This window comes from Cydia pomonella, chromosome 20 (assembly GCF_033807575.1).
Source record: "Cydia pomonella isolate Wapato2018A chromosome 20, ilCydPomo1, whole genome shotgun sequence".
NCBI lineage: Eukaryota > Metazoa > Arthropoda > Insecta > Lepidoptera > Tortricidae > Cydia > Cydia pomonella.
Window position 1 is genome coordinate 4,270,953 of NC_084722.1, and position 16,743 is coordinate 4,287,695.

At 37.4% G+C, this 16,743-nt stretch overlaps 1 protein-coding gene and 1 non-coding gene across 2 annotated transcripts in view; both read right to left on the reverse strand.

Moving 5' to 3' along the window:
* LOC133529098 (uncharacterized) overlaps positions 1-6,582 on the reverse strand; it is a 57,728-nt gene extending 51,146 nt beyond the window's left edge. Inside the window, exons 1-3 of the mRNA XM_061866718.1 lie at positions 6,527-6,582; positions 6,008-6,192; positions 5,556-5,931 (exon numbers count right to left, since the gene is read on the reverse strand). Of these exons, the coding sequence (XP_061722702.1) occupies positions 5,556-5,931; positions 6,008-6,192; positions 6,527-6,570 (605 nt within the window). The 5' untranslated portion in view covers positions 6,571-6,582. The remainder of the gene's footprint in view (positions 1-5,555; positions 5,932-6,007; positions 6,193-6,526) is intronic.
* Trnac-gca (transfer RNA cysteine (anticodon GCA)) lies at positions 6,227-6,298 on the reverse strand. Its single transcript has one exon. It is a non-coding gene; the product is annotated as a tRNA-Cys (tRNA).
* Positions 6,583-16,743: the final 10,161 nt, after the last annotated feature.

Consider the following 16,743-nt stretch of genomic DNA (forward strand, 5'->3'; position numbering starts at 1 on the left):
GAGGAAAAAACAGTTAAGATTGCAATGTATAACTTATCACTTATACTATTATTGTACTTGCTTCTGTTGTTTCTCCAATAAAATAAAATAAAATAAAGAACACTTGGTAATTCTGCTTGCGTTTTGTATGAGTAATTTATGAATGTATCACTGGAGCAATGTGTGTGTGGTTAATGCAAGCATTCCTCCTTTTCCTCGGTAACCGTTAGTTCTTAACTAGATTCCAGTGTACTTGTATACAATTTTACGTCATCGGTGCTGTAAATTGTATTTACTGTTTCCTCATGCACCTGACCGGAAGACATAAAATTATGTACTCATTACGCGTCATTAGAATACATTGGATATTTATATAACTGCTTAAAAACGTTTTTGTAGATATTGTCGGTGCTTTTGTGCAGTCAATTAATCCCTGTCTTTGTAGCAGTTGCAGCATAAGAACTATTAATACACTGATAATAGGTAATCGAATTCTCAAAGAAGGACAACTGTTCAAAGATGAACCTTATTCTCAAAACCAGAAGAAGCTCACGATCTCGACTGCTCTCTGCGTTTATCATAAGCCTACCATCAAAGATCTCCACTAGCCATTTTCCGACTGCTTGCTGCCAAAAAGGCATAAGCTGACATGTATTCAACAGGGATAAGAATGAAAAAAAATGCTAGATAATGTTTGTGTCCAACATATAGGTAAATATGACTGTACTACCAGGGGGCCTAGGCAAAATGACAATCGTACATCGGCAAATGCCAAACGAAACGAGAAAATGTATCGGGATGACTGCTACGAAAAGTCACATTTAACTTTCAATTGGCGTTTTCTATCAAAAATTGTCATCTTGATTACGCAGAAGACTGATGTGACCAATTTTTGCAGAGAATATGTCACACTCATTGCAAGTATGCACTCCTACACACCTACAATATGGCCGCAGGTGTGGAATGCAATTAGTGCAATTAATCAACTACAGAGTAATCAGATAATTGCACTGCAACAAGAAGACATCCGAATGAATGAATGTTATGTATTATGTCTCATAATTTACGTAATATTACGAAATACCCAGAAGCTAAATACTAATGGAGTAAGAATCAGAAGCTTATCTTGAACGTGACATCTTTGCCAAAGAGTTTTAAAATGATACTCCCAGTCGTTCTTTTTCTTAGCTTTTGTGGATCCGATGCCAAGCATGAGCAGAACTTGGGTAAATTGGTCTAAGTTATTACACTTCTTCTTACTTCCATTATCGCGACATGTCGGTCATCACATCAAATACTCTGAACAAGTGAAAGGTACAACAAGACTCTTTGTATTCGCTTATATTCGACCAATACAAATAAACTTTCTCTGGTAAATATTGCTTCGTGTGCCTCGTTATTTTAGCCAGATAAGTAGGTGTATCCTTTGCAAGGAGATTTCCTTTACAACATTGGCTTGTAACTCACCACTCGATTGTAGAAAACAGAAACTTTCGATGTTCAACGTCAAAAACAATTTGTGTAGTTATTTCAAGTCAAAGTTCATCGATGCAATGAGGTTAAATATTAAAAGTGTGATGGACGTTCCAAATTCCAATCACGATACTTTCTAACGTTGTCTATGCATTGAATAACAAATTAGATAACATGCAGTGTTCGACGAACGTTAAGTCAACATTCGAGGTTTGAACAAATTCAATTGATAAAACGCAATGAAAGGAAACATAAATCAAAACCCAGCCAATTAATAGGTCATATCCGTCTTAAAATAAGATTCGCTATCCATGTTTATTTAACTTCGAAATAAAAAGTTCTTCCACCTAAATACGCATCAATAATAAACCAACGCATAGAAAAGAGCTACAAAACAAACCATTGGTTACCCCATCTGTTTACCATATGCACGAGTCATAACTCGTATTTACATTTAACCCCACCAAATTAAATATCACAGAGCCACTGTTCTTGCAGTATGAGTAATGGCGCTATACAATTATCGCGTTGGAAGGAGCAGCGTCGCCCTTGGCGAGGCACTTGGTCAAACAGTTGTTATCGTATCGAGCTCATTTGTTATATTTAAGTGAAGAAAGTTTACTTATAGCCGGTTCCTTTATTCCATAAATCGTTAGAGAATGAACGGACCTACCTTTTTGACAGTGATTAAGATGGATTCTTAAATCCATATGTAGTTTAGTTCCCTACCGTTAAAGCGTAAGATATAGTAACGACACAAAACCATGAAAAAACGAAAAGAGAGTGTAGTATTTCTTGATATTTTAATCCCGTTTAACAACAAAGATTTTAACGCCACTTGAGAAGAGAAACCTAAATATACTTTGTATGTGTGATGTAACATAATGTAAGACATAATAACAATGCCATGGGACGAAACGAAATATGCCCGAGGTTCTCAGGTAAGAGCAGTTGTTTGTCAATGTAACAATAGAAGGTCCAACTCCATTTCATGTTGATGTGGTGTTGTTATCGTCTTCATTATATTTAAATTTTATCCTTAAGCAGACAAATTTGTGTCTGCTTTTTCTGTTTAAGCAGTATCTATTTATTTTCTTTTTCTTCTAACTTTCAACTTAAATAAAAATTATTCTACTTCTTTTCTTCCAGACAATGCCAGAACTGTGATTACGCGCATATTTCCTTAATTTATCATTAAACAGATAGTAAAATGACAGCATTACATCATTTTCTGTGCCATGTGACTCATGTTTTATTCCCGACCTGTCATACATTTAGGGCAGGTGAGGAAGCCGCATTTTTCAACAAACATTTATCTAAGTAGGCAACCGTTAAGTTATGAGCTCATTACGAACTTCCGATATCCGATTACTGTCTTTGACTCGTTGAAACATTATATGAACTGCTACAGAAAGCAGTCAACCGATTCCCAAAACAAATAAACGTTTAAAAGTAACATGATTCCAGAAAGTTACCGGTTGTAAATATTTTTGTTTTTCATTTGATACTGACTTCTCGTACTTGATTAAGAACATAGAGATTAAGTGTATGTATCTACCGTTTATTTGAAATAAAAAAGCAATTTAGTTTTTACTTCTATTGGCTGCTACTTTTGTATAATTAACAGGAACCGATTAACCCTGAATGCAAAGCTGGTGGTTCTGTGTTTATATCTCAGTAAAGGCTTAAATTTGCGCGTTGAGCACAGATGTCTTCTATAATAGAGGTAGAGTCAGACCAAGATAACTTGGCAGCGATTTTGATAGCCCAGACAGCAAGTGTTATTTTAAACGTCAAACACCTATGAAATTATGACATTTACTTAACACTTGCACAGGCTGGGCTATCAAAATCCTTGCCAACCTAGCTTGGTCTGATTCTAGGTATTTAGTTAATATTAGTCTTGTATCCGTAGTAAACGGGACTGTTGATTTGTGATTTTAGCACGTAGGTAGGCAATTTTATCTGAGTCATAAAGTCATACAGTTAGATTGACTACAGGTATGGTGGGCTGGTGGCTAATTCAAAGACGAGGACTCGATTTCCAATTAAGGAAAATTGCCTCTCCAAGCATTCATGCCTTTGTTTCACATGTTTGAAACTTATTCTTACTGAGGTACTATATTACGATACCTAAGTCGTTTTAGTTAAATACAATGGTGTTATTTATGAAAGTAGATACCTAATTGTATAAATATTCAGTGATATTTGTGACCTCGGTTACAAACCACCAGATCGAATCAGCTATTTTCAAACGAAAACGGAAGGTTAGGTAACCGTCTGCGTAACGTTTCCTCAAATTCGTAATTTGTAAAATGTAGAAATTTTAAGGTCCGAAAAGGCAGCCATTTTTAAATTCAAGGTCGCATTATGAAAAATAATACGTTGTATTGAACAAGTTTGACACAGATGTTACAATGCACACATAGACATTGTTTACTTGTTTTTAATACAGATTGTAATGAAGATATATGCACGTACGGTAGATAAATACCTACCTAGCCCTAATACGTTTGAGTAATAAAATTGAATGCAGAAATAAGTATATAGGTACCTATACATACGAGTACTAGACGACATCAATACATTCTTTGAACCGTCAAACGGGGTAACGGTTAAATCTTGATTCAAAGATTGTGAAAAGTACAACCGCGTTCATAAATTAGGGAATATTTCCTTTTTCTATTGGTATTGGTACCCTCTATTGTTTCATGGGTCTTTGAAAATATGCCCTACCTATTTTAAATGAGGCATCTAATACTTGTACTCGTTTTAATACTCGTTCTAATTAAGTACTCTACTATATACCAGCTTCCAGTAATCTGTCGAAAATTTTCGATGTAGGTAGTTGGAAAAGGTAGGAAGTTCGGACCAGAATCGAATTTTGAGTCCCTACCTACCTAAATACACAATGGACCTTAAGTTTAGCAGATATCAATAAATTAGGCTAAGAAAGTGTCGATTGACGATTGGAAATGCCATATGCACATACCGACCCATATTTTTATTACAGGAAGTTAGCATGATTCGTAATAATGCAAATCATTAAAAACACGGCAGCATACAACTATTAAGTAATATATCATTAGTGGCATTAGTCAAGGTTGTCCTGGTTAATGGCAATTTAAATTGGATGCCTAGGCAAAATTATTAAACAGCTTCAAATGACTTGTCATTACCATGAAGGAGAGTAAAAAATTAACTTTAAAATCGTTAATCGTTCCATTTGAAGGCTGATCTTAGCAGCAAAACAATTTGTTCTCACTTTCACAACCCGCATGACACACTGACATGCATGAATTGCACGACAAGACGTCTTCTCTCACCAACTTAAATGAAACAAGACGAAGTAGACGAACTAAATAACAACTTCAATCCATGTTAACCACTGTACTCCGACCGACTTAGCAATTAATCCCAACACACGTTGACACTTCACAACACACTAAAAACGCACCATGTTTCACTGATTATACCAAAGTTAATTTTGTGAGCATTACGTTGGATTAACTTTTTAAAAGTTCGAAAAAAGAAAGCACAACACACCCGGCCGACCGGATCGCATCCGCGGCCCAACCGAATCAAACAAACTTGCTGTTGACTTGCCCATTTCGCTCCCTCTCGCTCTGATTTCAATGAAAAAGCACTATCTTCCCTTTCAATTATTATACCACTCGCTTCAAAAACGCACCGCAAAGTAATAACAACCTCCTTTATAATAGCCGTGTCAATTCGGTCGGGTTATACCATGGCGAAAACATTCCACAGGTGTAACAAGGACGGCAATAGACAAACGTGTTCTTTTGAATGGTGTTGAGGAAAAAATGTATGCGGGTGCGACTGCGATAGCGATAATGTAAAAAATGTTATTCAAATCACGTGCACACTGCGCACATACCGCGTAAACACCTTTAAATAGTTCTCGCGATTCTTAACTTTGTAGCTTGGAAATAGAGTGTATTTTAGCTTAGTGTATTATGCATTTATAGAATTTATTCTATACCTTTATCCGGTGGAAATATTTTGATTATTTTGGCGCGAATGTTGCAAAACTTACTCGACCACTGAACTTTTATTTTCATTTTATAAATAACTAGTCTTACCTTAAGGGCTGCACCGGCAGTTTCTTCCCAACAATTTTAGTATCGTTTGCATTAGTCCAGACATTATTGTTGTTGATAGTTTTGATTTTTGATTTAGGTTTTTCTGGAGCCCGTGGTTTTAAAGATGGCGGTAAAATGCTGTCACTTTTTTCTAATTTTTGAGGTGGATTTGCCGCTAGCGGTTTGGACGACTGTCTGACTATTTGGAGGACTACATTGGGACTTTTCAAGTCCTGTTTATCAGATCCTCCAGGATCAGGAGTTAGCTGAGCTCGGGCCAATGACCGCTCCGGATCACCAGGCTTTTCAAGTCGCTTCGAAGCTGTCTTAGTACGTAATGTACTCCTTTTTAGTGTTGATTGTTCCGGCGGGGGTACTAAAAAAGGTAAGATGAGTTTTTAATATGTTACTTTGCCACTTTAAAGCGCTAATCATTACTTCTATTTATTTACCTGTCCTAGGCCTATTTCTAGTTATAGGTTTGGTCTCCGCGCTGCCTATTTTGGTGGTATCTGAGACAGTGGTTGAGGAAGCGGCGGTCGGTACCGCCTTCACACGAGAGCTGAATGTAGTCCTGAAGAAATTCGCCGAAAACCCCTTCCTCGTCACTTGGGAGTTCGCAGTTGGTTGAGGATGTCTAGAAAAAAGTAAAAAACAAAAACGTTGTTTCAAGGGGACACCCGGGTTTGAACCGGGGACCTCTCGATCTGCAGTCGAATGCTCTACCACTGAGCTATATCCCCGATGAGCAACATGTTGAAAATAGCGTACACATTGCGATAAGCGGCACGCCATCTGCATACTTTAACATGAACTAAATAATGTCATACTTTTACAACAGATGGCGCAACGGGTGTGTCTCATACACATAAACTGGCTTACATGGTGTGAACTTTTTCCAAGCTACTTAAGAAAACATTTACAATCTAATTTCATTACAAATTAAGTATTTATATAATACATTTACGTACTGGTTTGTGGAACTGCTAGGCACCCCTGGCGCCTTCTTCTGCATAACCTCCTCGATCTGAAACAAATTAAAACAGTATTTGAATACTAGCGTCTATTTTGAACAATAAAGTAGATAGTATTAACCTCTCGAATGCTGGAACACGGGTCCACGTTAGTAGGTATTGAACTCTAATTATGAATTAAAAAAAAAAAATTTGGTTATTATATGCTTCTGTATTATGTTATGCCATACGATTAAATAAATAAAATTATGAATTAATTAGAATTCAATACTTACTGCGCGGATCCACGTTCCGACATTGAAGAGGTTCATTGAATTATGAATGATCAAATTATGAACAATTGTATGTCATTAACCTAAATTGATTTTAATATTTTTTGTACTCTACTAACACTATAAGACCCCCTAGATTCGAAATAATTAAATAATTGAAATTTACGGAAAACAGGGAAATTTCGGAAATACGTATCGACATTCCGTTTCCACATTGTAAATTTTCGGAAAACGGAAAATTTTATATTATATTTATTTATGAAGCGCTGGTGGCCTAGCGGTAAGAGCGTGCGACTTGCAATCCGGAGGTCGCGGGGTTTCGGATTCAAACCCCGGCTTGTACCAATGAATTTTTCGGAACTTATGTACGAAATATCATTTGATATTTACCAGTCGCTATTCGGTGAAGGAAAACATGAGGAAACCGTACTAATCCCAATAAAGTCTAGTTTACCCTCTGGGTTGGAAAGTCAGATGGCAGTCGCTTTCGTAAAAACTAGTGCCTACGCCAATTCTGGGGATTAGTTGTAAAGCGGACCCCAGGCTCCCATGAGCCGTGGCAAAAATGCCGGGACAACGCGAGGAAGAAGAAGATATTTATGGTACCACAAATAATAGTTAATGTACCACAATAAACTGGTACTCCCGTCTTCTCGTAACGCCAGACCATAGCGACATGCTTGTTCCGTGAAAGATAATTTGTTAATTTAAGTCCTGGCCCTAAGCCAGGTACTTCGGATATTTTCACAAAACTATCAGTAAGTAAACTGTAAATTCACTAGTTTATGTAATGATGTAATGCACATAATGAGAGTGTGTAAACAATAACAGAACTGACAGTTCACTTGACAATGTCACTAACTCGGAAAAGGTTTAAACTCGCGTGAACGATTGCGTTCGAAGTGGCAAAAATGCTATTGCTCCGATCTCAGAATAAAGGCAAGTTATTCTGAGGATCAGATTAAGTATTACATTATTTTGCCATCTGTATTTTACTGACAAAAATGTACCCGTATGTATACAAGGTGCCCGCGAGGAAACGGAAAAAAAATAACCACGTATTCCTGAGGTGATAAGAAGGCAAAATAGTACATTACGATACAAGTGCGAAAAATAGGAAATTTAAAACGAGTGGCAATAAATCGACACGAGTTGCAAATTACCTATTCGCACTTGTATCGTACAACGTTTTACAGTACATATGGCCCTTTAAATGTTCGACACAGTAACGTAATATGCTAATTTTCGCACTAATGCGGTAAAGTAGCACCATATGTACTGTAATAGTTATTTGTTTTACAAGGGGGCAAAGTTGTTGTTTAACCGCTAGTGCTAATATTGATACCCGAGCAAGCGAAAGATTCCAAAATTGAAGAAATGGAATCTTGAGCGTTGCGAGGGTATTAAGGCACGACGGTTAAACTAACTTGGCCTCCGAGTGAAACACAAAATTTTTCACCGCATCAACGCGAGGAAAATACTAACTATGAAATACCAAACAAATCAAACCAAGTCAAATCCAAATGAACGTAAAATAAAATGTAACATTCAAAATCATTATTTAAAAGTAAATTCCACCAGCTAACATAAGGAAACAACTCAAAATTTTGCATCTGATTACTTTGCCCCACATGTGGATAAAATGCAACTTTCGCATTAGTTTTTGAACAATCAAGAGGGCCTTTACTAGTTGGTGTGGTGAAAATGTTATATTAATGATAAATGATACAATTTTTAAAACTCGGTGGCAGTGCAGAGCCGTCTGATTTTACCTAAAAGTACCTACTGCTAGTAATCATTTGATTTTTGGAATCAACTTATTCAGAGTCCCTTTAAACTCAAATTGATTTTCAATAGCTATATGTCAGTCATACCCATGCAACGATTTAGTTTCCCATGGTTCCCATCATCTTCATGGTCCATTAAGTATTGTATTTTCGCGCTGACCTTCAATGTTGAATATTCAGAGCCGATATCAACAGACGGAACATTTGAGTGCACACAAATCAACACAAAGTTGTGGGTACCTACACAAATCAACACAAACATAAACCAATTTAAGAAGCAACTAAAAACTTTCTTAATTAGTAAAACATATTACTCCATTAATGACTTTTTCATTGACATTTAAATCTAATTATAAACTATTTATTTCTATATTATTTGAATTGAGTTGAATTATATGTTGTTTCTTGAACTGATATTGAGATTTTCTTTATTTTAATTGTGTGAATTGTATTTATTAAGAGGGTTTAATTCTATTGTCCAATTTAGTAATAATGTAATAATCTGTTATAACTAAATTTAATTAGGTTTAAGTTAGTTAAGGAACAAATTTGTACGCCCATAGGCAAAACACAAGAGTTTCTATTTACCCTTTGTATCACCTGTGTTATACAAATAAATGATATTCTATTCTATATTCTATTGGTACAGTCACGTCTGAAAATATCGATTCAAGAAATGTGCCAAAGATATGTATACACTACCTTAATATATGTGCCCTTAAAGTCATGTATACATATTTTTGGCACTTTTTTCGTATCGATGTTTTCAGACGTGACCGTACGGTCATGGACTTGAATTGTGGATCCATATAGGGTTCAAACTAATTTGGTTCTCAATACTAACAGTATGAAATGTCCAATGTAAAGTAACCCTTAAGAGGGAAATATACCACGCGGTCGTCCATACAAAAGGAGAAAACGTTTTTCCACTTCTAAACATTTTTTATTTTTCATGATTTTTTTGTGTGTTATTGACACAAAACTAGGATTATAGGTTTCCTTTATTTCAAATTTTGCAAAACAAAAAAAAATATTTTTATTTTAAAGCGATACCTATAATCCTAGAATATATTATGCTGAAGCGATCGACATCAAAATAAAAGTGATTTGTTGAGATTTAGTTAGTGGAAAACGATTTCTCCCGAAATGGAATTTCATAGAAAAATTACCGTTACCGTAAAATGGGGTGAGTAGGGATCGTGGGGAGGGCTGGGTTATGAATGAGGAGAGAAGGGATGACAGGGGGGTAAGATGGGATATATTTATTTATTTATTTATTTAAATGGAGCTATAGTAATATTCATAATAAAAAAAAGCGGCCAAGTGCGAGTCGGACTCGCCCATGAAGGGTTCCGTACCATTTATGACGTATTAAAAAAACTACTTACTAGATCTGGTTCAAACCAATTTTCGTTGGAAGTTTGCATGGTAACGTATATCATATATTTTTTTTAGATTTTTCATTCCGTTATTTTAGAAGTTACAGGGGGGGGACACACTTTTTTTCACTTTGGAAGTGTCTCTCGCACAAACTATTCAGTTTAGAAAAAAATTATATTAGAAACCTAAATATCATTTTTGAAGACCTATCCTTAGATACCCCACACGTATGGGTTTGATGAAAAAAATTTTTTTTTTTAATTTTTATGACGTATTAAAAAAAAACTACTTACTAGATCTCGTTTGAACCAATTTTCGGTGGAAGTTTGCATGGCAATGTATATCATATATTTTTTTTAGATTTTTCATTCTGTTATTTTAGAAGTTACGGGGGGGGGGGGGCACACTTTTTACCACTTTGGAAGTGTCTCTCGCGCAAACTATTCAGTTTAGAAAAAAATGATATTAGAAACCTCAATATCATTTTTAAAGACCTATCCATAGATACCCCACACGTATGGGTTTGATGAAAAAAGAGTTTTCGAGTTTCAGTTCTAAGTATGGGGAACCCCCAAAATTTATTGTTTTTTTTCTATTTTTGTGTAAACATCATAATGCGGTTCATAGAATACATCTACTTACCAAGTTTGAACAGTATAGCTTTTATAGTTTCGGAAAAAAGTGGCTGTGACAGAATCGGACAGACAGACGGACATGACGAATCTATAAGGGTTCCGTTTTTTGCCATTTGGCTACGGAACCCTAAAAACGATCCAACAATGTTCCAAAATCATTTGTATGAAATTCCATCTCACCCCAACTACGAGGGGCTACGGGGTGAGGTGGGATTTCGTGTTTATCGTTAAAGTTATGAAATCGAACTATCCAAAATCATGAAAAATCGAAAATAGGTACAAACATCCAGAACTCTTATTATATACACCATTCAGTTTACATATGTAAAAATAAAATGTTATCGAGGTTTGAACTTCGATTTCGTCCCTACTCACCCCATTTTACGGTACTTCGTTAGATTCAAAAAGCTATTCTCGCCCTCTTTATAGCTATTATAATTATTAACGAACCTCAAAGATAAACTAGAGTTACTCTTTGTTAACTTTTACCAACTTCATGATTTTAGAAAACCTAATTCTTTAGCAATTCAGCTATTCATCAAATCCTCATTATCAGACATCAGATACAATTTTCAAATTTTTAATACATCTTGTAATTTCATTGACTAAAACATTAAATTATAATCACTAAAATATGTAAATATGTAAGTATAAGCATTTGTCCCCCGCGCATAAAGATGAATCGATCGACGCAAAATTCTGCTGAGCAGTTCGTCCTTTTTTATTTTTTTTACTCAAGGACCGAAGGCCCTGAGGCAGTTAAAAGGTTTCCCCACACTCTACTGACCTTGAATTTCCTGAGCAGAACGCCCATTGTCACCGTCCGTTCTGAGACTTCTGAGCCGCCGAAATGACATCGCATTTGGTGTGACAAAAATTGCAAAAATATTGGACGGTCTAATTCAAAGGTTGAAGCGAATTCGACTACCTTCAGGGGCCATACATACATACATAGACTAATATTATTAAGCTAGGGTATGCCTGCGCAATTTTGCCAACTGCACAGGTAAAAAGGAGCGTATGTGGCATTCGACAGTGTAGTTTTATAACTAGCTTTACCTGTGCAGTTGCACTGTACAGGCGAAACTGCGCAGGCATATAATTCTATTTGTCGTTACCATGGCAACACACTAATAATATTACACTAATACCGTTTAAGAAATGGGCCCTAGGTTCCATTGGATTGGAACTAATTAGTGTAAGTACCCCCCGTTATATGGAAAAAACCGAGGGTTTACCTTTGTATGAAAAAGAGAAAAAAAGAAGGGAAAAGTTTTGCTAAAATCTGATGGGATTGCGAACAGGGTAGTCGCCCAGGCCATCGCACTGTGATGGCTTTGCGCTTTTCTTTTACTTAGCTCAGACACCCTTTTCGTTGCAAAGACCTGGCGTCCGGACCCTAGAAATGGTAAAGAGCGGGCGTAAAGCCATCAAATTAGAAGAAAGTGTGACCGTCGCTCGGGTTTTTACCGTTTATCTCAATTACTCTAAAATAAACTTCTGTTAAAAAATTTTGTTCCTCAAATCCAACTCACTAGCTATTTTATACTAAAACTATATTGCTATGTTAAACAGGATAACGATATCAGATTTTTTATACCAAAGGCAACTTTAACCTTTTGAAGTTTTGGTTGCAGTCTGTCCTTGCAAATATATTCTAGTTTGCGTGTAATTGTTTTATTGCCGTTGATTAAAACGTGTAAAAATAAAAACCCAATATAAAAAACTACAATTTTATTTGCGTTAGTCATAGTCATAAGTCCAGTAAAACAATGGATTCAGATTACTGTTGGAGCTACCCAGCTTTTGTAGCGCATCAGGTATGTTCGCAGAGGCACGCGTGGACAGCTTTATCTTGATAATACGCAAGAGAACCGCCTCCCTGATGCGCCGCGTGCGGGAGAGCACCAACAGTCTCCTGAATCTGGTGTCACAATGCCCGGCTAGTGCAGTCTGGAGGCACTGGAATTCCATTCACATGCGAGTCAAGAGGCATGTATATAGCGTATTTTAAGTAGTCTGTAAGTAGCTAAAGTATATAATAAGTCTTGTTTGTTACTAACATTTCTATGGACTAATATGTCTGACTCAAATAAATTGAATTGAATTGAATTGAATAAGGCCAACGCATCCTCTTCTGCCTTACGCCACCGGACCACCACCCACACCCACCCTTTGCATCGATACAAAAACGGCCCAGTCGTTGAACCCTTCCGCTATGATATCATTTACAACGTATTTGCAAGTGTCTTGAGTAAATATTTATGATTGTCATGTGAAATTCATTAAACGCCTACCTAAATGACTGCATTTAAGTGTTACCAAGTGTTACCTACAGTATGTGAAGTAACGTGTTGCCTCCCTGTCACACTTACGTACGAATTTACGAGTGCGACAGAGAGGGCACGTCGAACGTGGTTCTTACGCGACTGTTCTGACAAAAAGAGAACACGTTTTTCCACTTCCAAATATTTTCTATTCTCCATGGTTTTTTTTGTATATTATTGACACGAAAAACTAGGTTTTTAGGTTTTCCTTTTTTTTTCCAAATTTGTTAAACTAAAAGATTTTTTTTTCAAAAAAGCCAAACCTAGCTCTAAATCTAGATTTAAAAATAATGTTCATAAATGGGTACTACTATATTTAATAACTTTAGTCCCAGCTAGCTATAAGAATACTTGCAATACCCTTTTCAGGGTGCCCTGTGTTTCTATAATTTAAATGTAATAACTAATAACTATGTACCATGGCTCGCAATAAACGATTTCTGAATATATTATGCTGACGCGATCTACATCAAAATCAAAGTGTTAAGATTTAGTTAGTGGAAAGCGTTTTCTCACGAAATGGAATTTCATAGAAAAATTACCGTTATTTCCTTAGATTTGAAAAATATATTGTTCCCTCTGAACAGTTTGTTCAAACCTTAACCAAATTTTGCGAGGTATTATTGTAATATATAATATAAGTCGTACTGAGAAACTTGTAGTTAGGTACTATGTGACCATTAACCCCGAAATTGTGAAAACACTTCCATAGAAAACATATCAATCAGCCAAAATGTAAGTCTTGGCTAGGCCCCGTGGTATTTTCGCAAAAATGGAGTCCATAACCTATTATTTGTATCCCTATCCCAATACATCAACTAGTAAGTTTACGAGGTTTTCCTAGATTATGTACTGGATCAGGTTCTGAAGCTTTATAGAAATTAATGCCTGAGCCAATTCTTGCCATAAAATTGCAAGGATCCCGATCCCATAGCGAACATGGCATAAAACCGGACGGCACTTGAAATATGATAATGAAATTGATGATAGGATTAGATACGTCGTTTCAAGGGAAAAGATAAGGGTTCAGTCTCCAAAGACAATAGTTGTTTTTAGTCATGTAAACACGTCACACCCTTAGGGGGGCGTACCGCTGAGTCACTTTAGGTAGGGGTGAGAAGAAAGCTTCAAGCGTGCCGTCGCCACACTTGCCGCTAATGTGTTTGCCTTGCTCAGCAGGTTCGGTTAGTGTAAACTCCATATAACGTCACTCGAACCCTACTCATAGTGTTGTGTTTCTGTCGGTGAGTAAGGTTGCCAGAGCTCAACGAGGGGGGGGGCGGGGTTACGGTCGGCAACGCGCATGTAACTCCTCTGGAGTTGCAGGCGTACATAGGCTACGGAGACTGCTTACCATCAGGCGGGCCGTATGCTTGTTTGCCACCGACGAGGTATAAAAAAAATAACTCGATATAACGATTCACTACCCGTCCCATTTGTTGGCTATTGTTACTATACTTTAATATTCTCTATATATAACGAAATCTCTCGTCGTCTAAGAACGTCCGGTCCCTAGAATATTGTTATAATTATACTTATGGAGTTTTACACTGTCATCATTATCATCATCATATCACTGATTTTTTTAAACTTCCACGATTTATACACATTATTAACGAACACAAACGGGACTTAATCGCGTATTAAGTTTTAAATTGTTTTAAGTTGTTGTTGTAAGTGTTGTGTGTCGACAAAGTAACATCCCTAGTGCGCAGAATGTTCAATAAACAAGATCAAGTGCGGGTAGTTCGAAAAACTCGCGCGGCTAGATGTTGATGTCAACTTTAGCCAGTCTTCTCCGAGACCACGGGGACAACGCCGTCCTCGAAACGTCGGAGGTAAATTTAAAACTTAATACGCGATTTGTGTTAGTTAATAATCAGCATATCAGCCTTTTATCGCCCACTGCTGAGCATAGGCCTCTCTTCTAGTACGCCACTTATCCCGGTCCTGAGCCAATCTCATCCAGAAGTGACCCGCAGTCTTCCGAATTACACTGTATCTAACATATCTACATTCCGGTAAAGCCTTTGTTACCATTATCTTATCTTTATTTTATTTTTCTATAGCTTTATAGGTACTACGCCCTTATATGAAAGGATAGGGCTACACTCTTGTATAACGTAACGATGTGATAAATTACATTCAAAATGCATTGAATATTTGAATAAATTAAGTCCAATCTAATATAAAATACCTATTCTTAAAAGCCTGTTAAAAGTGTCACCCGGGCCTAGTCCGAGTCGAAAAACTAATCATTTAAATCGTTTGACTTCACAAAACTAAAGTAAATGCCGCCAGCATCCTTGGTATGTACCACCATCGTAAAACTTTTAGGTTACATATTATGCCAAATACTAACAAAATCTGGCGTACTTAAATAATAATAAATACATAACCCTACTCATTGTGTTGTGTTCCTGCCAGTGAGTAAGGTTGCCAGAGCTCAACGAGGGTGCGGGGTGTAAGGGTCGGCAACGCGCATGTAATACCTCTAGAATAAATAAATATTTGGGGACAATCTTACACAAATCGACCTAGCTCCAAACTAAGCAAAGTTTGTACTATGGGTACTAGGCGACAATATACATATGTAGATAGATACATAGGTACTTATATATGTTATGGACCAAGTGATAAATTGGGCATTTTTCATAATGCCCGGGCATTATGAAAAATGCCCAATTTGAGATAGCAATGTGATAATAAATATGCAAATAATTAAATTGCCCGGGCATTATACATACTGCCTCTTACCTATTGGGCAAAGTAATAAAAATACATTTTTCAATGCTATTATTTTTAATATTAACATTAAAGTGCACGTAAAAGTCCTTCGTTTCCTAAAATGCATTTACCTATGATTATACAACTAGAAATATAACCCAGAAGTAGCCTAAAGATGCTGCTACAAAACAACAACCCCTACAACCCTAGAAGATCCGATACTCCAGCATCGTGGCGCCGGTGCTGCGTAACTGGGTAGCGATGGTCAAGGGATTCACCGCGGAGTTGGGCCGAATCGTCCACGCCAATCCGGTGAGGACAGGCTTTCGGTTCGAGTCCAAATCAGAAGAGGAATACCGTACGGTGTTCAAGCATCTCGAAAAATTGGACAATGCCGTAGAGTGGAACGTCTACGAGTTAAGACTCGGAGAAGATGAAGATGGCGCTCCAAGCTTTACCAGCAGACACGCCACTAGACGAAATCAAGAACGCTTGCGTGGAGCTCAGATTCTCTATAGAGCACATCAAGCAGATAAACGCCAGAGGGTAAGCCGGGCTGCGTTTACTTCTTGCAGCTCGCCGCCTCTCCCCCCCGACCCTCGTGAGACTATACCGCGATCTACAGGGTGAACGAGTTTCTCTTCCTGAACTCCTTTATAATAGAAGCATGGAGGGGGAAATCTGGACCACCGCAGCCTCACAGCTGCCAGGGCTTCAGACACCATTCGAAGGACTGTCATAGTCCGCAAAAGTGCGTCCATTGTGCAGACCTCATCCAGCAACAAATGCCGCAGGCCAAAAGCAGAGCCCTGTACATGCGCCAACTACGCGGGTTCTCATCTAGCCAGTTACAGGAGATGCCCCGTTTATCTGAGAGAGGCCCATAATTGTAAGGCGGGCATGAACGCACACACGGTCTGTAAGAAGGCGGGCCCGGTAACGAAGTCTAGCGTTGCAAAACCCACGGTGGAGTAGTCGGTACCCGCCTCCCTGATAGCGCTGGCGAACGCCCCTACTCAAGGCGGCGAAAGAGACCAACCAGCAGCCACCAACACCACCAAAAAGGCTACAAAGAAAAATAAAAAG